This window comes from Nyctereutes procyonoides, unplaced genomic scaffold, assembly GCF_905146905.1.
Source record: "Nyctereutes procyonoides isolate TBG_1078 unplaced genomic scaffold, NYPRO_anot_genome, whole genome shotgun sequence".
NCBI classification, from domain to species: Eukaryota; Metazoa; Chordata; class Mammalia; order Carnivora; family Canidae; genus Nyctereutes; species Nyctereutes procyonoides.
This window is the reverse complement of record NW_026575047.1, coordinates 39456646-39479204: the sequence shown is the minus strand read 5'-3', so window position 1 is coordinate 39479204 and position 22559 is coordinate 39456646. Positions and strand designations below refer to the sequence as shown.

At 40.1% G+C, this 22559-nt stretch overlaps 1 protein-coding gene across 3 annotated transcripts in view; it reads left to right on the top strand.

Moving 5' to 3' along the window:
• Positions 1 to 417: 417 nt before the first annotated feature.
• TICRR (TOPBP1 interacting checkpoint and replication regulator) overlaps positions 418 to 22559 on the top strand; it is a 44897-nt gene continuing 22755 nt past the window's right edge. For 2 of the 3 annotated variants that reach the window (XM_055326406.1, XM_055326404.1), the window contains exons 1-13: positions 418 to 1141; positions 5883 to 6162; positions 7091 to 7329; positions 8451 to 8685; positions 9656 to 9785; positions 13612 to 13751; positions 14535 to 14738; positions 17059 to 17210; positions 18943 to 19040; positions 19384 to 19477; positions 19562 to 19641; positions 19809 to 20048; positions 20546 to 20642. In XM_055326406.1, coding sequence (XP_055182381.1) covers positions 479 to 1141; positions 5883 to 6162; positions 7091 to 7329; positions 8451 to 8685; positions 9656 to 9785; positions 13612 to 13751; positions 14535 to 14738; positions 17059 to 17210; positions 18943 to 19040; positions 19384 to 19477; positions 19562 to 19641; positions 19809 to 20048; positions 20546 to 20642 — 2652 coding nt within the window. In that variant the 5' untranslated portion in view covers positions 418 to 478. The remainder of the gene's footprint in view (positions 1142 to 5882; positions 6163 to 7090; positions 7330 to 8450; positions 8686 to 9655; positions 9786 to 13611; positions 13752 to 14534; positions 14739 to 17058; positions 17211 to 18942; positions 19041 to 19383; positions 19478 to 19561; positions 19642 to 19808; positions 20049 to 20545; positions 20643 to 22559) is intronic. The other variant, XM_055326405.1, reaches the window with a different exon arrangement.

Sequence of the window (22559 nt, the reverse complement as noted above, 5' to 3'; positions counted from 1 at the left end):
ATCTCCATCCAATTCCCTCCCACTACCAAGTTTGCAAACTCTTAGTAAACTCCTCCCAACAGCCCGCACCCGCGCCTGCGCACAATCGCCCAAACGCGGGCCTCCAGCCCAAAAGGGAAACTTAAGGACACGCCCCCGAAGCACAACCTCTTTAAATTTTAAAACGAAGGCCTCAGCCAATGAATGTGCAGTTTCTCCCGGAACACGGGGCCCCGCTCACGGCCACGCCCTCCACCAATTAGGCCGACGGCTTCTCCGTCTCCCTTCCAATCAGCGCCCAGGATGGAAGTTACTCTCGTAAGGTACGTAAGGCAAGCGACCAATAGGAGCTGATTTTGGGGGAGGGCTCCGCCAATGGCAGGAGCACTCGGAGAGCGCGGGAGCTTTTCCACCGCAGCTCCTGAGGGAAGCGGTGAATGGCGCTGGTTCTCTGAAGCGAGGCCCGCGGCTGGAGCTCCGGGGCTGCGGCGCGGGCGCCATGGCCTGCTGTCACAACGTTATGCTGCTGCTGGACACCGCGGGCGGTGCCGCCGGCCGGAGCTCAGTCCGGCGGGCAGCCCTGCGCCTCCTCACCTACCTGAGTTGCCGGTTCGGCCTGGCCAGGGTCCGCTGGGCCTTCAAGTTCTTCGACTCTCAGGGGGCGCGGGGCCGACAGTCCCGCGTGTCTGACTTCCGTGAACTGGGGGCCCGCTCCTGGGAGGACTTCGAGGAGGAGCTGGACGCCAGGCTCGGGGCCGGCGCCCACGGCGCCCACCTGCCGGGCCCGGCGCCCAGGGCCAGCCACACGCACGGCGCCCTGATGGAGACGCTGCTGGACTACGAGTGGGACCGGCCCGAGATCACGTCGCCCACGAAGCCGATCCTTCGCAGCAGCGGGAGGAGACTGCTGGACGTGGAGGGCGAGGCCAGGGAGGCCGAGGCTGCGCTCGGGGGCTTCGTGAACGCGGTCTTCCTGCTGGCTCCCTGTCCGCATTCGCAGAGGGAGCTGCTGCAGTTCGTGTCCGGCTGCGAGGCCCAGGCCCAGCGCCTGCCGCCTCCCCCGAGGCAGGTGATGGAGAAGCTGCTGCCCAAGAGAGTCCAGGAAGTCATGATCGCCCGAAAAATCACCTTGTACTGGCTGGATACCACCGAGTGGCCTAAGGTAAGTTCGCGGTGAGCTCTGACTTGGTGCGCGGTGTCCTGCTGGCTGACCGGGACCTGGCGGCGTCTGCGCAGAGGTGGGAAGACCCAGAACGAGACTAGCACGACCAGCGTGTGTCTCCTTCAGAAAGAGAGTCCTGTGATTACGAACTGGGACGATAGGTAAGTAGATCCTTGGTACATCCTAAGGCCAGCATTTAAGGTCCTTCATAATTTGGGTCCTGTCTGCCTTCCCCGGTTCTATTTTTCCTACGAATCCTCCAGCATATTATTATTATTATTATTTTAAGATTGTATTCATGAGAGAGAGAGAGAGAAAAGTAGGCTCCATGCAGGGAGCCCGATGCAGGACTCGATCCCGGGACTCCAGGATCACGCCCTGGGCGGAAGGCAGGTGCTAAACCGCTGAGCCACCCAGGGATTCCCCCTCCAGCATATTATTGAAGCATCCTCTAGTCGTTCAACAAATCTTGACTGCTTGTTCTGTCTTACCAGTCACCCTGAATGCCAGCGCTCACTCTGCTATGCCTGTTTAAACTCCTCTCTAATGCCTTGCCCCGTGGCAACTACTCAGCCTCAACTGAATTTCCATGCACTTTTGTGGCACCTACCCTTTCCGGGTTATAGGTTCCAATTGTGCAAATCGCCTTTCATTTAGTCTAAAAATACCTCAAAGGCAGGTACACACACACACCTTTGTATTCCCTGCAGATGCATGTCGCTGAACATTGTAAGTGTTCAGTAAATGTTGACTAGTGGAATGAATTTGGGTACTTACAATGGTAAATGGCTCATTTAGATCTCTATTGAGCCAATGGGAGCTCTGCTTCCGTTAAGTACACAGAGATAAGTATGTACTTTTACCCTCAGCATTTTCCTTCTGTCATCTTCATTTAGTGAACAAATAGTCATTGAGAGGGATGCCTCGGTGGCTCAGTGGTTGAGTGTCTGCCTTCAGCTCAGGTGGTGATCCTGGGGTCCTGGGATCAAGTGCCAAATGGGGCTACTTGCAGGGAGCCTGCTTCTCCCTCTGCCTATGTCTCTGCCTCTCTCTGTATCTCTCAAGTATAAATAAATAAAATCTTAGAAAAAAATCATTGAGAAGCCATTACATCCAGTGCCCACTATACTGTTAGAGCTGTGGAGGGGTGTGGTGGTCAGCTGAGGTGGTTTACCTTCTAGTGAGGAAGATACATTAAACAGATAAGAATAAACAGGTGAGCAGGAAAAGGTAGAAGGGTGGGGGACTGTTGTATAAAGGGTCGGGAGTGCTCTATGAGCAGAGGAGGTGACAGGAGGAACAGGAAGGTTGGGAAAGAACATTCCAGGCAAAGAGCAGGTATAAAAATTTGAACTGAAAATAAGCTTAGTTTGTTTCAGAAAGCACATGTCCTTTTCTAGACAGTAAAAGTACGCATTTTCTTCTAATTGCTGGGCAGTGGCTTAACCAGGTCAAATAAGTGGGCATGTGTTTCCACTTATTGGAAACACATGTCATTAAACTAGGAGTGGGTTAAATTGCAAGATTACAAGACCAGTGCTCTAACCACTGAGCTATGGAGCCAAAATGAGCAGGTACTTAAAGAATGATAATACAATGTTAAAATTTCCAACATGCTTTCATACACAAAGCTCAAAAAAGACATCGTAAATCCAAAATAAGGCAGCAGTGGCTTGTCAAAGAAAAGGAACAAAGGTCTTCAAGGGGATTGTAAACATTTGAGAAAATGGAATTCTAGAACTTAAAATTTGTTAAAGCAACAAATCAAGTTTTGGACATAGTACATAAGACCTAACTGCTTGATTTGGGATAACTGACACCAAATCACACCAAAAACTTTATTCTGGAATTATATCAGAAACTGGCTAGAAATAAATCTTAGCAGATGGGGCTTGGAGATTTTTCTCCTTTTTCTCTTTTTGGAATAGCATTGCAATAAATAGATTGACCGAATCTTTTTAAAGCTCTCTTTCAGTTCTCACATTCTACCATCTGAGGGAATGGGTCTTCTCTGAGGCTTTCCTTCTCACATCTGCTATGTTGTTTCCCCTAAGAAAATGCCTATCAAACTTTTCTGGGATTTTTTTTTCCTGGTTAAGATTCATCTTTTCCTATTTGGAAAGCCTCTGCCCAGCCACACTGGAGACAAAAGGGAGCTTTAGTTTCTGTCCTTGGAGACCTCTTGCTGTAAGGAGTAGAGAAAAATCCATGTCCTGTCTTGTGGAGCTCACAGTCTGGGAAACAACTGGAGGAAATAGAAGTGAACTCACAGACTAGGGGAGGAGGGATCCAAGCACAGGACTCTTGCAGGATAAAAGGGAGCATGGGAGATCACTGGCACGCTTTTGACTTTATGCCTCTCATTTATTCACCCATTTATTACATATCTGCTAGATGTGCTGGATGTACCATTAGTGAACCAGACACGTGTAGTTCCTGCTCTCTTGGAGTTTATAGTCTTTTTTTTTTTTTTTTTAAGATTTTTTTTTAAAGTAGTCTCTGTGCCCAACGTCGGGCTTGAACTTAACCCTGATATCAAGAATCAGATGCTCTACTGACTGAGCCAGCCAGGTGCCCCTGAATTTATAGTCTTGTGGACATTTATAAGTCTCCAAATTTTAAACTATCACTAAGATTTTCCTCTCACTTAATCTGTAATATGCATAGAAGTGAAAAATGTAACCATATTCTATATACTGATTTTTTTAAACCTGTGCATATATTACTTCTCATCAAAAGTTGATATCTTTTCAACTCTTATTAAAACTTTACCTTTCAGCTGACAAGCAAAAAAAAATAAAATAAAATAAATTTTTTTTTTCCTGGATGTCCTCTAGCCAGAATTTCTAACAACTTCAACAAATTTTTTGTTTCTCTTCGGCAGAAAATCCTTCCTAATCAGGATCTCTGGTAGATGAGCCAGCTTACTGTTGTCCCCCATAGCAATGAACACAGGCAAGGACATATGAATGGTTAACAGCACATATTAATTGATTAATTTCTAAACTGGCATGCATAGCTGAAACAAAAGTTTTACAATATATTGTTTATCTACACTATGAGATATTTTCTTTTGGGCTCTTATACTTTCTATTCTGTTTTTTGTTTTTGTTTTTTGCTGTTGATCTTGAGCCAATTGATCCATCAAAGGGTCATGACCCCTATTTTAAAAGCACTATCCTAAATCGTTCTTGGATCAGTTTGTCCTTGTCTTGCTATGATCTTTAGCACTCTTATGCCCCTTTTTAAACTTGAGTAAAGGAAAAGTTTGGAGATGACCTGGAAGACCTTACATTCCATAGCAACCTATGGTTTACAGTTGTTAGCTCCTGTAGAGTAGGTAAACCAGCATAATAGCTGTATTTTGGGGTAGATGCACTTCTATCATGTTCCCATATTACTTGAATATTGTCATGTTATATTGTGCTGTTAAATATTTCTTACTATTGCTGTTTTACTCACTCCATCCCCAACTTTAAGATTTTAGAAGACAGGACTGGGTCTTGCTAATCCATGGTATATAAAAGTTTGTTAAAAGAAGATTGAACACTTTGCAGTGAGGAAATAAAGACTGACTTTTACAGAGAAAGCAGGATTTGAGCTAGATTAGCCAAGTTGGAGAAGAGGGGGAAAGCACGGGAAACAGAACGAATGAACCAAAGTGTGGAAAATAAGTTAGGTGTGTTCTGGAAACAGTAAATGGTTCAGTGTGCCTGGAAGGTAGTGATGGGTGAGGGAAAGATAATGTCTTTGGAAAGGTTGTTTAGGACTGGGCTATGCCCAAGAGTTACTTTATCATGGAGGCAGTGGAAAGCCCTTGAAAGTATTTGGAGAAGTAACATGATCAAATTTGTGATTTGGAAGAATACTTAGAACATGGAGGACAGATTAGAAGCAGGACACAGACTTCAGTGGCTGTACAGTAAGAATCCAGGCAACAGATGACGAAGGCAGTAGTGAGAGCAGGCTGTACAGTAGCAGGATACTAGCCATTATTTGTGTTTGGCTTAAATACAGTAATTATTTCATTTGATCCTTTAATGTAGATATCAACTTTACTCTCTCCCGCTCTCCCCAAGCTTTATTTGTGGATGCCCCGTTTGTTTATTATTATTTTTTATTATTTATTTTTATGGTGAAAACATTTAGATTTATAGCCAGCTGGACTCAGTTTAGACGATCCCAATTTTGTTGGCAACATAAAGCATCATAGTCAGGAGCCAGTCGAACATATGCTTTCTTCTCTCCATCAGGCCTGATCAAGGTGTTGACCTTGGCCACATCAATGTCATAGAGCTTCCTCACAGCCTGTTTGATCTGGTGCTTATTGGCCTTGACATCCACATGAACACAAGTGTGTTGTTGTCTTCTATTTTCTTTATGGCTGACTCAGTCAGGGGGAACTTGATGGCGTAGTGATCAAGCTTGTTTCTCCTGGGGGCGCTCTTTCGAGGATATTTGGGCTGCCTTTGGGGACACAGGGTCTTGGGTCGTAGGAATGTAGGTGCCTTACAAATCTTCTTTTTTTGTGACTGTGCCGCCTTTCAGAACTGCTTTCTTAGCTTTGAAAGCCTTTGCTTTGGCTTCGGTTTTGGGAGGGACAGGGGCTTCCTTCTTTGCCTTCGGTGCCATCTTCAGTGAAAGGGATTTCCAAGGCTCGTTTCCACAGGCTTATAGAGCTGAGTCTCACCCGGATGCCCAGTTTATAACCACCTGAGGTTCGTTGTCATTTTTATTTTAGTTGTGGGAATCCCCGGACCACGTTGGGTACTGGACAATGTGTGAACTGCTCCACCTTGTAGGAGGCACTATCTTACCCTCCGAAACTTTCAGCCAGGATTGTACAAAAGCTGGGAAAATACTGCTTGGTGGTGAAAAAAACCTGTCAAGTGAATCTCCCCTCTCTTCATGGATTTCAATTCTGCCACCTGATGCCACTTTAAACTGTTTACTCTATAATTCTCCTGCATACGAAGCCTCATTTCCACGGACTGAAGGAACGTTATTTCTCCCTCTTGAAGGTAACCAGATACTCTTTTGGGAGGGAGGCTTTATGGTCTCAGGCATGTTGATTTCTTCAAGGCAAGTCCATCCTTTCCACTTCTTTAGAGTTTCCCACAGTCTAGGCACTCAGTGAATGCTTATAATTAAGATGTCTGTGCAGGATCAGGTACCACAGGAAAGTGGTAAACACGGGCACAGGATAACTACCAGCCCACCTATAAAAAGAACTAGCAAGTGATTTTTAAAGAATTCTCCAGCTATTGCAAAGAAGGTAATATTGTTCAGGTGCCTAAGCAAAGGGGTGGCAAGATTTCCTGCCTCATAGACAAGACTGATAAATTGAAGACCACAGAGAAGCAATGATTGATGAAGAGAAGAAACAATAAATTAGTCAACAGTTTGTAAAAATGGTGCTTGTTACCATGTTAGACTTCATAAATTTGTTTTATTGTATGATCTGTATAGTGAATCTTCTTTCTGAATCCCATATTCACACAGGAGTCCTACCATATAGAGATGTATACATAAAACTATGTTATATATTATGTGCAGTTTAAGGAAATCTCAAGAGTAGTTTGTGTAAGCAGTTTTGTCATAATCTTTAGAATTTAACATTCTCATAAGATGTGATATATTGTATTTATGAATTCAAGAAGCAATAATGTATTTTTTTGTAAGTAATGAGCATTGCTTAAATATTTATTTCTAAGGCATAATTATTGAGAAGTGCTAGCATTTAGTTGTACCCTCACTGTCCGTTCATTTATAGCTCTTCCTGTAGAATGAAATGCACTTGCTATACTAGCCTGTTGGCAGTAGAATGAGGGTTGAAGTGTGAAATGACAATACTAGTACCACAACTGACAATCTCATTTTTTTTCTTACTATTAAATCTGTTTTTAGTAACTATTACATTAAAATTTTAATATTCTTTATTTCTAATAGGGAAAGAGATTCAAGAAACATGGACAGTTACTCTAGAGCCCTTGGCCATGCATCAGAGACATTTTCAGAAACCAGTCAGAATTTTTCTAAAAGGCACAGCAAGCCAGTGGTCTCTCCCAGCAAGTAGCAGTTTGGGCACTGATAGCTGGATGCTGCAAAGTCCAGAGGAGAATAAATCAACTCAAAGGATGTTATTTCAGCAGCTGATAAGCAGACTGACTGCCGACGAGGTACACTTGGTAGGTTTCTGGCGCATGCTAAATTCTTCTGGTCTAGAAGCACACTGATGAGGTGAGATTAGTGTGTTTATGAGATGCCAAGGATTGTTCTACAAAACGTAGTTTCAGTGATGCATGTAGCATCGTGACAATGCTCATTAGTGAAGAAACAGCTTATAAAATTGCCTGTACCTTGATTCCAATGAAGTTAAATTATATTAGCAGGGGGGGAAAAGGTAGTGGACTGAATGGAATGCAAGTATTAGTTTAGGGTGGTGAAATAATGCCTGATTTCTCGTTATTCTGTAAGTGTTCTATTATAAATTTTTATATAATATCATTTTTAAAAAGCCCTACAGTGTAAAATTAGATTTAATAGTGTTTACTAGTTATACAAATTTAGAAATGTCTTCTGAAAAATACATACATACTCAGATTTGATTGAAAGGTGATGATTATTTATTTATTTATTTATTGATGATTATTTTTAAATGACCAAATTTCTTACTTTGTCTTTTGCCTTTGTAACCTCAGAAGGCTTCTATCTTCTGGATCCCATTGTGAGACATTTAGAGAAGAACTGTATAGTCTCTGAACTGATGTTCTAAGAGTTGTGTGTTCTGATGGGAAGAGCACTTGGGGCAGGAGTCAGGCCGTTTGGGTTGGTCTCAGCTCTGCTGCCCAACCTTGTGATCTGAGTAAATCCCTTAAGTGGTAGTATTGCCTCATGGTTAAGAGCATGGGTTTTGAATTCATATGCACCTGCCTTCTGTGTCTTACTGAGTGACCTGAAAGAGGTTATTGATTCCTCAGCCTTAATTCCTCCTCTGTAAAATGGATATAATAATCATTTTTACCTCAGAGTGGTTGTGAGGACTCAGTTATAATAGGCACATAATAAGTGCTTAGTAAATATTCCTGGTAACCTTAGATTTTTCTTATTGGTAAATTGAGAGATTAGCATTATATGGTCACTAAATTCAATTCTAGCACTAATACCTATCCAGCCTGTCTTTTCCACAGTTTTCTCTTTTATAATAGTAATCATTGGGGGATACTATCATTTTTTTTTTTTTACTAAGCTGCATACTTCTTAGCCATAGGTCAATAATCTTCTCAACTAATTAGAACTTCTGATATAGGTTGCCAGCGTGGACCCTGGTGAAGGCTGGCCCCCCATCACAGGAGTTATTTCCCCCCTCTCTACCAATGCTACAATTCTCACTGTGTTCCGCATTGAGGAAGCTGAATTTCAAAGACATTTTTTCCAGACAGTTGTGGCAGAGAGCTCCCAGGATACAGCTTCCCCTTTTTCTGATGTTATGGATATTGTATTACATCAGATTCACAATTCACTTGAAGATCCAGCTACCTGCGGTAAGCTATTGAACCAATAACTTAGATACTCCAGGACAGTGGTTTATAGTTTTTTCCGCCATCAGAATTTTTTTTCACTGTGCTCTTAGTAAAACCCCAATATCTATTATAAAACAGATAAGAGCAACCTACAGTAATACTTTAGGCAATTTAAATCATCATCGTTTATAGAAATTTTGAAGTGCTTCTGAGGAGTCTAAAAGCTCTGTGAAACTGGTTTGAAATCAAAGGTATAAGATGAAACCTGTTTTAATACATTTAATTAAGACTGCATATAAAATTATTATAATTCTGTCTATCTTCCAATTTGTTGAATTGTCACTAATATGATGCAAACCTTATTTATGCTAGGTATATGTAAGTATAACCAATTTAATACTTATTTCATTTATTCAGATTTATTGAGTGACTGCTATGGCAGGCACTGTTCTAAATGATGGGAATATCAGAGAACAATATAGACCAGAGTCTCTGTTCTTATATAGTGTACCATTTAGTCAGGGGAAATAGGACAATAAATAAGGAAATTGCATAGTATGTTTGAAAGAGATAAGTGCCATCATAATAAAGCAGGAAAAAAGGAATAGGAAGTGTCGGGTGGGAGGGTTGCCATTTTAAACAGTCTTGTTGATAAAGTAGTATTTGAGCAAAGGCTTGAAGGAAGTGGTATGGAGAGAACATTGCTGATAGAGGCAACCCTAAGCACCAAGACTCTGAGAAGGGTACATGTCTGTTCTGTTTGAGGATGTGAACAAACCTGCAATTGTGGGTTATTGGAGTAGCATTTTTCATAGACAACATAAGCTGATTGGAGTTGGTAGTACGGATGAAGGAAGGTTGTTATTGATGTGGCTTTGTGTGTCCTTTGTAAGAATGCCACCAGTGTGAGGGAGGAGCACTTAAATTCACCACTTTGGTCCTAATGCCTCTTTTTCTGTCCTTTCTCCCATTTCTGCCCTTGTCCCTATAGCTCCTCTTGTTCCAGAGTGGGCCCAACAGGAGCTTGGCCGCACTGATCCCTGGAATGCAGCTGTTGTGGAGAAGTGGTTTCCTTCCTCCAACCTTAGTGGTGCCAGTTCAAGTTTGATGGAGTCATTTTGGTAAAACTTTTTTCTCTGGATATTGATTGATAAAATCAGCTCTCACCTACATATGGGCTTGTTTGTTTAGCATATCACGTTTTCTTAGTATTATTTTCAATAATAACATTAAAAACTAATTACAAATGGGGAGCACATTGTTTACTCAGTTTAGAGTTTCAGTTTTACAAGATGAGAATTCTGGAGATGGTTGGAGGTATCGGTAGCACAACATTAGGAATCTGCTTAATACCCCTGAACTGTGTACTTAAAAGGGATTGGATGGAATGTATTCATGGGATGTATATTTTACCACAATAAAAAAAAAATTGGAAAAAATTAATTACAAAAATAAAATGCTCTCATTATGAAAGTCAGAAAATATTTAGTATTAAATCTCAGTAAAAATGAAAAATAATACATTTGTATATGCAGCTAAGTTTATACGTCAGGGAAGATTTATAGAGCTTAAACTATCTTTTAAGGAAGAAAAGTTAAAAAATCAATTAACTAAGGTTTCAGTACAGGAAATAACACAAGAGAATAATAAACCCAAAAAACAAGACCGTAATAAAGATAAGAAAAATATGAATCACAGAAACAGTAGAAATCAACAAACCTAAAGTGATTCCTTGAGAAGCCAAGTAAAATAATCTATAACAAAATCGAGCAATTTTCTTTTTTTCAAGACACAAACCATATTAGAAATGTGGAAGAGGGGTGCCTGGGTGACTTGGTTAAGCTACTGACTCTTGATTTTGGCTTAGGTGTTAATCTTGGGGTAATGGGATTGAGTCCACATGCGGCTCTGTGCTTGGTAGTGAGTCTGCTTGAGATTCTCTTTTTCCCCCTGCCCTCTATCCCCTGGGTGCACTCTCTCTAAAATAAAAAAATAAATCTTAAAAAAAAAAAAAAAGAAATCTAAAAGATAAAGCAGAAATTAAAAAATAGTATTAAGAGATAAAGTGAAGATTTATTTTTGCTATAGAGATAACCATTTGTTCAAACACCATTTGCTAAAAGATAATCTTTTGCTCACCGAATTACTGTGGTACCTTTGTCAGAATCCATTCACCACCATCTTACAGGTCTATTTCTGAAAAGAATCTAGTCCAGAAATTGTTAATATCACATTATCTGGAGTACTGTAATCAGGTAGTCTTAGTCCTTGCAACTTTGTTTTGTTTTCAGAATTGCTTTGACTATACTAGATCCTTTGCATTTCACTGTAAATTATAGAATTAGTTTGTTAATTTCCACCAGAAAAGCCTACTGGGATTTTTGACCAAGAGCGCACTGAGTCTATAGGTCAATTTGGAAATAATTGACTTAATAAGGAGTCTTCTGATTCATGAACACAGTACAACTCAAAAGGGCTAAGACAGAACAGGTGCTTTTTCCCCTCTATGATAGCAGTGTTTACCGTAAAGCTCTAATGAGTAAGGCAGTGTGGTATTGGTGCAGTGATTGACAGAGAAACCCATGCAACCCTAGAGAGCCCCCAAAATGACCCACACTTGTATGGGAGCTTGGTATATGACAGAGGCAGAATTATAAATCTGGGAAAGAATAGACTGTTTAATAAATGGCAGTGTGGCAATTGGCTCTCCAGAAGAAAAAAAGATAAAAATTAGATTTCTACCTCACAGCATACACAGTGATAAATTCCTAATACATTTTAAAAAACAAATGTGAAAACTTGAAAGTTGTAGGAAGGGCATAGAACTTACTTGAAAAAAAAATAATGCTCAGTTTAGGCAAATCAAAATGAAAACTCCAATAAGAAAAACCCCACAAGATTCTATCTTATACCCATTAGATTGTCCCAGGTCAATAATTCTGATCTAGCACACAGAAAAGTAAGAACACTGTGGATGATGGGATTGTAAATGGCTGCAACCATTTCAGAGAGCAGTTTGTATTCCTAGTGGAGCAGAAACGTCACATACTGACAGCCAGCAATTCCACCTGTATGTGTTTCTGTTAAAGAAGTATTTGTACAAATGAGAGAGATATACTCAGTTGTTCATTGCCAGTCATTCAAAGTGAAAAAGTGGAAAGAACCAGCTGTCTCTCAGTGGGAAGTGGATAAACAAACTGTGGTTATATGATAAAATATTATAGATTAGTAAACTGAATAAACTAGAGCTGTTTATATGCTCATGAGAAATATGTGGAGTACAGACAGAAAATTGCAAAAGGATGATGTATGATATTTTTAAAAACTTAGAATGTATAATAGCAATTTATGTTGGCTTTGATACATAAGTATGTCTCTATAAAAGACACGCGTCTAGGAAACCTCTGGAAAGAAGGTATAGGAAAAGATTGGGACTTTTCTATGTATAATGTGTAATTTCATTAAAACAGTCTGAAATAGAAAGGGTAAATTGTTAGCAAGTATTTAGTCTTGCTGAGGGGTACATATCTAATAATGCTTTCTCTACTTTTCTGTGTATTTGAAAAGTTCAGAAGTTCTAAAAAATTAACAGAAAGAAAAACCCCTCAGTAAAAGGTAATCCCAGCACACTTAGGGACAGTCTGCTTTAGATCTGCTGCACATGTGAACCCGAGGGTCCCAGCAGATTCAACTAATGTCACCATAACTCTCCTCTAAATCAAATCATATCACAAAATGGAAGATAGTAAAATACAAGTAATACATTTTGAAAGTTGGGTGAGTTTCCTAGTTTGCTTAGTGACTGATAGTAGCCCTAGGCAGAAAAGCATTTAATAACCAATCATCCCCTCTGCCCCACTTCTCCCTTTCTCATCAATCCCAAATTAGTTTATACTATGATGTGAAAGAATTATTTATTTATTTATCTATCTATCTATTTATTTATTTATTTATTTATTTATTTATTTATTTATTTTAAAGATTTTATTTATTCATGATAGAGAGAGAGAGAGAGAGGCAGAGACACAGGCAGAGGGAGAAACAGGCTCCATGCCAGGAGCCTGATGCGGGACTCGATCCCGAGATTCCAGGATCATGCCCTGGGCCAAAGGCAGATGCTAAACCACTGAGCCACCCAGGGATCCCTGAAAGAATTCTTTAGAAGCTGCTGTGACACTTATTATACTGTTATGTCATCTTATACTTTAATGTTTGGACACTGAGTAAAAAATAACTGGAAAAGTTTCATTAGACATATACCTGAGGACATTAAGAATCTTATTAATAGGGACACCTGGGTGGTTCAATCAGTTAAGTGTCTGACTCTTGGTTTTGGCTCAGGTCATGCTCTCACCATTGTGGGATTGAGCCCTGTGTCAGGCTCTGTGCTCATTGTGGAGTCTGCTTCAGATTCTCTCTCTCTCTCTCTCTCTCTCTCTCTCAAATAAATATGTAAAATCTTTAATCTTATTAATAAAGCTGTCAGTACCACATGTAATGATTACTGATTTTAAGAACAGATATTTTCTGTTCCTGAGTCTGTTTATTTTTAAATATTTATTTATTTTAAAGATTTTATTTATTTATTCATGAGAGACACAGAGAGAGAGGCAGAGGGAGAAGCAGGCACCCTGCAGGGAGCCCGATGTGGGACTTGGTCCCAGGACCCAGGGATCATGACCTAAGCAGAAGGCAGACACTCAAACCACTGAGCCATCCAGGCCACCCCTCCCCCCCAAGTGTTTAAATCCTGAGAAGAGACAGACATTTCCCTCCTGAGAAGATATTGTTTTATTTTGTTTTTGTTTTTGTTTTGAGAAGATACATTTTTGAAGACTTCTTGTGCAGACGTCTTTTGATTAGCTTTTAAAAGGATAATGCATTATTAAAGCATTTTGGAAAAACCAGAATTTCAGCTTTATACTAGACCTCTTGCCTTCTTCACAGGTTACTACAGGCTGCCTCATCTAATAAGGAAGAGTCTTCCAAAACTGAAAGTGAATTAACGTGTTGCCTGTCGGAGCTCTACCAAAGAAAGTCTCGGGAGGAATCCAGTGTATCCAATCAGGAAGACAGCAAAAAGAAACGTATGCACACAGACTTTTTCTTGAGGCAGTCTTTTTTGAGTGTGTATGTTTTAGAAGACTGGCATTCCCTGAAATGAGGTTGAAATGGTAACTGAATAAGAGAAGGATGAGTTCTTAGATTTCAAATTTGAGAATGATTACATTAATACAAAAGTGATGTTAAAAATTGCCCATAATCCTACCTTCTTAATAAACCATTTCGATTTTTACTTATAACAGAAATATAAATACAACTTTGTGTGCTACTCATAAATACTAATCTGCCTTGCCTTTTTAGTTACTATTTCACCTCATTGCGTCACGAAATTTATGAAATTCTTACATTATTGAGCAGATTGTTTTCAGTTTTTGTTATTATAAATAATACCGTAGTGTACATCATGCATGATTTATTCTTTGAGCGGCTTCATTAGAATAAGTTGTCAGGGTCAAAAAGTGGGAAAAAGTAGCTTTTGATGAAGACTGCTCAGTGGCCCTTCAGAAGCTTCCTCACAACTCTGACCATGAGGGATCACCGAAATGGAGCTATTTGGCATTTACCTTACTGAAAATCATCTGATCCTGTTGCAGTGTTTAGTTCCTAAACTTAATTTTAAAGAAGAACTTTCTACTCTATATTGTAGCTACAAAGAGTTGGAAGAACCACCTAATTCAGATCATCCTGAAGGGATATACTTTATTTCAGTATTTTTTCACAGAATATTAAATCTGAATTAAAGTGGCTCCTAATTCTGCAGAAGTAAAAGCTATTTTACTCTTCATCCCATGATGCTGTTTCCATAGGTGGGGTCCCTCGTACTCCAGTGAGGCAGAAAATGAATACCATGTGCCGCTCTTTAAAGATGTTGAATGTTGCGAGGCTGAATGTAAAGGCTCAGAAGTTGTGTCCGGATGGCAGTCCAGATGCAGCTGGGGAGAAGGGGAGTCGAAGGACAGCAGATAAACTGGAAAACCGAGGAAGGATACTAAGAAGCTCTAAGCCTAAAGGTATTCCTCAATTCCATTGCTTTTGGGTTAAGGCCATGTTTGCTCTTTCATACCCTCAATTTTTTATAAGTTTTGATCCTGTCTCTCAATTAACGAACATTTATCAAATGTCTGCTGCATTCCCCAAAGTGTGTTATGGGGAATACGATAAAAGTAAGGTTGTGTCCTGTTCTCAGTTTATCCCAACCACAAAGATGATGATGATAATTCATATGTGTAGACATATACGCACACAGACATGTATAAAATACATAGTAAACTAATGAACGTAATACATAAGAGAGCCAAGAATCTACAACAGGAAAGACTTGCTTGTTGGGGAAGTAAAGACAGTAAGAGTTGAGAATGGGAAGGTCAGCCTTGGGCTGGAGCAGGTTGAGGAAGTTTCTGAAGAGTCAGTGGAGCCTAGGCTAGCCATTGAGGAGAGAGCAGAGTTGAGATGACAGGAAGATAAGAGAGAGTGTGCCAGATGGGGAATAGGCATATGCCAAAGTCACAAGAGGGGCCATGGCGTGGCCGTAGAATATATGGTTAAAGAAGCTTTATACATTTAGGAATAAAGAGAAAGGGAAAAACTTTGTGAGTGCTGTAGGGTATTGCAATCTTTGAGAGTTGGGAGGAAGAATTTCATCCAGTAACGTTAATTTTCCTATTCTTTATTTCTTTTCTAAAAAATGGATAGAATTGCAGTGGGTTTCTCATTCTCAGGGCGCCTTCTTAGTTAACGCTGCCAGAGCCAATCCTGTGAGAGGACTTGTAAAGATAGCTTATGGACCTTGAGCAGTAACTGCATAATGTCACCTTTGATATCTTTTGAGAATTCTGGAATAAAATTTTTCTGCTCCTTGAAAGTTTTGGTCTTTCTTTTCCCTCCCTCCCTCCCTTCCTTCCTTCCTTCCTTCCTTCCTTCCTTCCTTCCTTCTTTTTTTGCCTGTGGAATGCTAGATTCATAGATGATCATCAGTTTGAATGAGACAGAGCATCTTTAATGAGCTAGTAGAAGTATTTGAGGATGTGGATGGTCCATTCAAGGGGGAGCATAATTAACAGCACTCAAGACCATGTGCTATAATTAACACAGTTTCTGGACTAGATTCTGAGCATAAATAGAACTGTCTGACAGTGGCACATTGGCTTTTGACAAAGGTGCCCCAGTAATTTAGTGGGCAAAGGATAATCTTTTCAGCAAATGTGCTGAAATAAATGAGTGCTTTTATGGAGAAAATGAACTTCAACCTTGCCTCTTACTAGTTATTTCAAATGTTTGCTCTATTTTTTTCATTTTAATATTGCTTATTTATGCTTTCCCTTGTTCAAAATGGCTCAGTGTTACTATTGGTTTCTGTATTTGGCTTTTCAGAGAATCATTTTTTTGTTTCTGTTGACATCTCTTGTTTCTTATTTTTTTTTCCTATTCATTTTTGTTCCTATCTTTATCATTGCCTTTATTTTGAGGGCTTACCGTAACTCATATCATTTCTTGGGTTGGACCCTCAGCTAATTGGTTTTTATTTTTTCTTTGTTGAAAGATTACTTAAGTCTATGAATTTTCCTTTAATTATAAATTTAATTGCATTATACAAGTTTGCCATATTCTGTTTTCATTGATACTCTTATTATTTCCTGGCACATATCATGTAAGGAAATTTCTTAATCCAATCTGATAGTTTCTACCTTTTACCCAGCAAGTGTATTTGTAAAATAAATGTTTATAATTACTGATAAGCTTGGATGGTATTTGGTGTCTTATTTTGTACTTTCTAAAGTTTTTTTCCTTTTTAGCAGGCTATGGGATTAAGTTTTGTTTATTCCTCTTTTTTCTTTCTGTTAGGTTGGAGGTTATATAGTTATGGTGGGTTTTTTTAAAGATTTTATATTTAAGTAGTCTCTACACCCAGAGTGGGGCTCAAACTCACATCTGTCTGATCAAGAGTTGCATGCTCCACCAACTGAGCCAGCCAGGCACCCCTATAGTGTATTTTCCGTTAATGGTTATCCTTAAATTTATAACATGCACACTTGATTTGCAAAGCGTTAAAATGACCATCTCTGTAATTGCTCAGCCTCTACACTATTGACGTTTTGGGTGGGATCATTCTCTGTTGTGGGGGCTGTCCTTTGTGCTAGGAGATATTGAGCAGCGTCCCTGGGTCTCTGGCCTCTGCTCACTAGATGCCAAGAGCATCCACCTTGCCAGTCTGGTAACCCAAACAAAGCCAGGTGTCCCCCAGGAGGCAAAATTTTAGTTGACAACCACTGGCTTAAACAGTACAATGACTTCAGTTGGATGTCATGATCAGTTTGGTTGTTTTTTTCACAGATTTTAAAACAGAAGAGGACCTCCTATCTTACATACATGAAAATTACCAAAAGACTGTGGCTGCAGGAGAAATCACATTGCATTCATGTGCTCGGAATATGATCTCAACCATTAAAGCGTTCCTAAAGTCCAAGGGCACCAAGGAATTAGAAGTAAGAGAGTATGGATGCTGCTGTCATAGATGGAATGGTTGGTTGCTCACTGGTGGGTTTGGTTCATTTGTCCTGGGAAGTGACTATTATGTGATGTGTGGTTCACAAGTAAGATTAAGCAAGAAGGTGAACATAAGTCCAGACCTTGGAAGGTAGACATGGTGAAACTGGTAAGACAGAAACTCAGGAACCAGGCCAGGTGAGTGGTAATAACATGTACTTGTTTTCTAACGAAATCTCTGTCCTCCACTGCATGATAGCTGTATCAAGCCAGTGGTTCTTCCCCAGAGTCACTTAGAACATTCTTTTAAAATGCTGGTGCCTGGCTTCCTCAAGACCAACTGAAACGGATCTCTGGGGCTTGGGTCCTGGTCATAGGAACTTATAAAAAGCTTGCTAGATGATTCTTTTGCACAGAGAGTGTTGCACACCACTGGTTTAGACTGTACTATCATTGTCTTTATTCATGGTTAGTGGTGAAAGCCAGCTGCCTCTTCTAAAATGGATAGGAGGGGCAGCCTGGGTGGCTCAGCAGTTAAGCGCCGCTTTCAGCCCAGGACATGATTCTGGAGACCCAGGATTGAGTCCCATGTCCGGCTCCCTGCATGGAGCCTGCTTCTCCCTCTGCCTGTGTCTCTGCCTCTTTCTCTCTGTGTCTCTCATGAATAAATAAATAAAATCTTTTTTAAAAAATAAATAAAATAAATGGATAGGAGTTGTTTAATCCTTAATTACTTTTTTTAAAGTCGGTTCCATGCCCAGTGCAGGGCTTGAACTCACAACCCTGAGATCAAGAGTTGGATGCTCCACCAACTGAGCCATCCAGATTCCCCTATAGTCCTTAGATTTCTCAGTTACTCTGTTAGGGATTTTTTTTTTTTTTTTTTAAGAAAGGTCAGATATGTAGGCTTGTTGTATGTATGCCTCATCCCCTTCTTTTTTTCTTTCTTTTTTATTCTAAGAATTTTATTTATTCTTTTTTTTTATTTTTTTATTTTTTTTATTTATTTATGATAGTCACACAGAGAGAGAGAGAGAGGCAGAGACACAGGCAGAGGGAGAAGCAGGCTCCATGCACCGGGAGCCCGACGTGGGATTTGATCCCGGGTCTCCAGGATCGCGCACTGAGCCAAAGGCAGGCGCCAAACCACTGTGCCACCCAGGGATCCCCAGTATTTTATTTATTCTTGAAAGACACAGAGAAACAGACATAGGCAGAAGGAGAAGCAGGCTCCCTGTTGGGAGCCCAGTGTGGGACATGATCCCAGGATCATGACCTGAACCAAAGCAGATGCTCAACCACTGATCCACTCAGATGCCCTCCAATACCCCTTTCTCTTAAATACTTACCGTATTCCTTTTGAAGATATGAAAGAATGTTTCTTTTTCTTTCTTTTTTTTTTTTAAGAATTTATTTATTTAGTGAGAACATATGAGTGGAGGGAGAGGGAGAGAATCTCAAGCAGACTGCATCAAGTATGGAGCCCAATGTGGGGCTGGATCCCACAACCCCAAGACCAAGACCTGAGCTGAGACCAGGAGTTGGATGGCTCAACTGACTGAGCCACCCAGGTGCCCCAGATACTCATTTCACTATTTTCCATTCAAGTGAAATAAGGAAGCAATTCATAAGGGAATGTACTTCCCTTCTTAGGGCATTAATCAGTTGTGAAATAAATTAGAAATAATAAGTAACACAATATTCTCTTGTGTAATAATTTTGTATTTTCAGATGACCTGCCTGAATCAAGTAAAAAATAGCCTCTTAAAAACTAGCAAAAGTCTTCGACAGAATCTAGGGGGAAAACTGGATGAAGATAAAGTCAGAGAGTAAGTAACTACCTTGATTTATTTACTTGTTTTTTTACTGTCACTCCAAAACAGCTCCAAGATTTACTTGGATGAATTTTAAATTGATTGATAAATTGATAAATAAATACATCAAACTAGATTGCCATTTGCTAATTAAGGCTTTTTGTGGCTGATTCTTTGTGGTGTTCTTATGTGTAGTTTGAGTTACTTATTTACCTGATAACCATATCATCATTTGGAGAAAGCAGTGGCTCTTCTTCTTGGTTGTTGGTTCTTATGTAAAGAGATCTTTGCTTAAGGAAGGAGCTTTTAGTAAAATGGCACTCAAGATATATCAGACCAAGTATTTTTTTCTGTCAAGGTGCCAGCTTCAGGTATTTCTTCGTTTGGAGCTGTGTCTGCAGTGCCCTTCTATACATGAAAGCATCGTTGAGATGGAGCAGGTGGTGAAGGAGGCAAGTATATAACTTAGTGCCGCTGGAAATAAGCCTGAAAGCTTCCCTGCAGAAAGCATGGTAATTTTCAAATATCTTCTTCAGGTGACAGACTTGCTGCGCATGGTGTGTTTAACTGAGGATTCGGCATACCTAGCAAAGTTCCTGGAAGAAATTTTGGGATTGTGAGTTTGATGACTACTAGCTTTAGAACAGTTTTACCTGGAACTACATGTGGTATTATGTGAGAATTATGAAATTGTAAAGGCTGTTTCTCATGTCATAAAGATGAGGGATGGAACAGGAAGGGTGGAACGGTGACTGTTGCATATTTAACCAATCTATTCCATAGGTATATTGACTCCATCCCGAAGACACTTGGAAACCTTTATGACAGCCTAGGGTTTATGATTCCACAGAAGCTGGCTGGTGTCCTTCCTCTAGATTTTTTCAGTGATGACTCCGTGACACAAGAGAACATATCACCCCTCCTTTCTGTGCCTCTTCTGTCAAGTGCTCATAAGTCAGTGTTGGGTGGCACTGAATTTGATCAGTTGGAAGAGCTTCGTACCAGATCAGCTAAGAAGAGAAGGTAGGAGCTCAAGGAATTGAGGGAATTACCTGCACTTTTGTAGTTCTGACAGAGGGTGGTTGGCTTGGTATAGAATTCCTTGAATTACTAGTTGCCCTTCTGTTTGAATCCCAGAAGCCATCTGTTGGCATTCCTAACATGCAGTGTCTGGCACCCTTCTTATTATCCAGAGAATATACAGTATCAATTACATAGTCCACGTTGCCCTTCTTGCCTGTCCACATGGGGTCTCCAGGAGCTAGGAGCTTTTTATGAGATAAGCTTAGAGCTTCAGCATACTTTTTGTTTTCTTTGATGCCCTTCATTGTTCATAACTAGTTGAATTTATAGTAGTTAAGGTTTGGAAATTGGGAGGTTGGCATGTTTTGCTACAAATTCAGACTAATGCCAAGATAACTGATTTTCATTTAATTACTATTTTATTTTCAACTCTGATTCTTTTCAAATTTACTCACAACCTCTGTTGAATGTATATTGGTTGTTTCTATTTTTAAAAGGAAAACTGCATTAATAAGACATAAAAGCATTGCAGAGGTTTCACAGAATCTTCGACAAATTGAGATCCCCAAAGTGTCTAAGAGAGCTACAAAAAACGTAAGTTATTTCTAAGGGACAGGAAATAGTGCTACCAGATCTGTTCTTCCAGCATGGGTTGATGCAATAAATAAGCTTGAAAGGGCAGTGTTTCTACTTTGAGGAAGTGGACAGTGGATGATACAGAAATAAAACAACATGTTTTTATGAACAAGTATTCAGCCGGCATGCAACAACTAGAGAACTATAAATTTGTTAAACATAAACCATCTTACTCAAAAGTATGATGGTAGAGATGATACAAAGAAAAACAAAGGAGCAAATAAGTTCATTAAAAATCTTGAGATTAAAAAAAAAATCTTGAGATAAGAAAACTCAAAATAATAACTTAGGCAAAGAGACTATTGAAAAAGAATGTGCACCATAATAGGACTTTGGTTGCAGACCAGAAGGTATCAGTGCGTTTTACTTTGGTAAGGTGGGGCAGGGGATGGCTGTGGTGAAGCTGGGTGGTTGCTGTTATTTTGGTGGCAGTAGATGTGAGAACTTGAGGCTTTGTTGGTTGCAAAAAAGAAAAACCCAGCTGGAGTCTGTTAAATTGAATTGATGTCTTGGAAAGGAAGGAGACAAAATGTGTTGAAACTTTTTGAACTGCATGAACTGAGAAGAGTTAATTCTGTAAGAACTAGCTTTAGCAGCATTAGTCATCTCAGCAGTGGTTTGCACTGTTTCTAGAGATTGATAGCTGTCTTTTGGAATTGGAAGTGTGGTTGTTTTAAGAGTTAGTGGTGTTCACTTCCTTACCATGCCTTAAATGTAAGTGAAAAAGAGGCAAATCTCGTGTTATCTTGGAATCCTATTTAGAGTGGGGAAATCCAGAAGTGGATGGCCACAAAGGTGTCAGCCCTCCTCTCTCTAGATGTTAACAATGATTTGCAGTCCTTTCTAGCACTCCTTAAGTCAGCCTTTATGTGGTAGTTCCTGCTTCAAGAAGTGCATTGGCATAATTGGAAAGAAACAAAAGCTTTAAAAACAATTCCATTGTTTAGATGCATCTAAATTTTGACTATTGAGTAGCAAATACATTAATACAGATAAGTTCTTAAGAGAAGTCATCCTCTAATATATATGGGTTTTCCCTTATTTTTTAGTTATAAAAGGTATACGTAATCATCATGAAAAAAATAGAAAATCCTATAAAGTTAAAAGTGAAGAAGGGGGATACTTGGGTGGCTCAGTGGTTGAGTGTCTGCCTTCAGCTCAGGTCCTGATCCTGGGGTCAAGTCCCACATGACGCTCTCAGTGGGGAGCCTTCTTTTCCTCTGCCTATGTCTCTGCCTCTCTCTCTCTCTCTCATGAATAAATAAATTTAAAAATCTTAAAAAAAAAAAGAAAGTGTCCCTCCTCCATTCATTCTTCAAAGAATAATTTTTCTTAAAGATTTATTTATTTATTTATTTATTTATTTATTTATTTATTGAGAGAGAGAGAGAGAGAGAAAGGCAGGTACATAGGCAGAGGGAGAAGCAGGCTCCCCAAAAGGAGCCCGATGTGGGACTTGATCCTGGGACCCCGGGATCATGTCCTGAGCTGAAGGCAGACACTCAACCGCGGAGCCTCCCCGATGTCCCCAGAAAATAATTCTTGAAGACCGTTTGCTGTGTCTGTCCCAGGTTGTTTTCTATATATACAGCAGTAGCACACATCAAAGGTGTCATCTGTCATACACACATATACGCATTAAAAACAGTTGTACAGGGCAGCCCTGATGGCCCAGCGGTTTGGCGCCACCTTCAGTCCAGGGCATGATCCTGGAGACCCAAGATGGAGTCCCACGTGGGGCTCCCTGCATGGAGCCTGCTTCTCCCTCTGCCTGTGTCTCCGCCCCTCTCTCTCTCTCTCTGTGTCTGTATGAATAAATAAATAAAATCTTAGGAAAAAAAAAGGTTGTACAAACCTGCTGTACTTATTCTACTT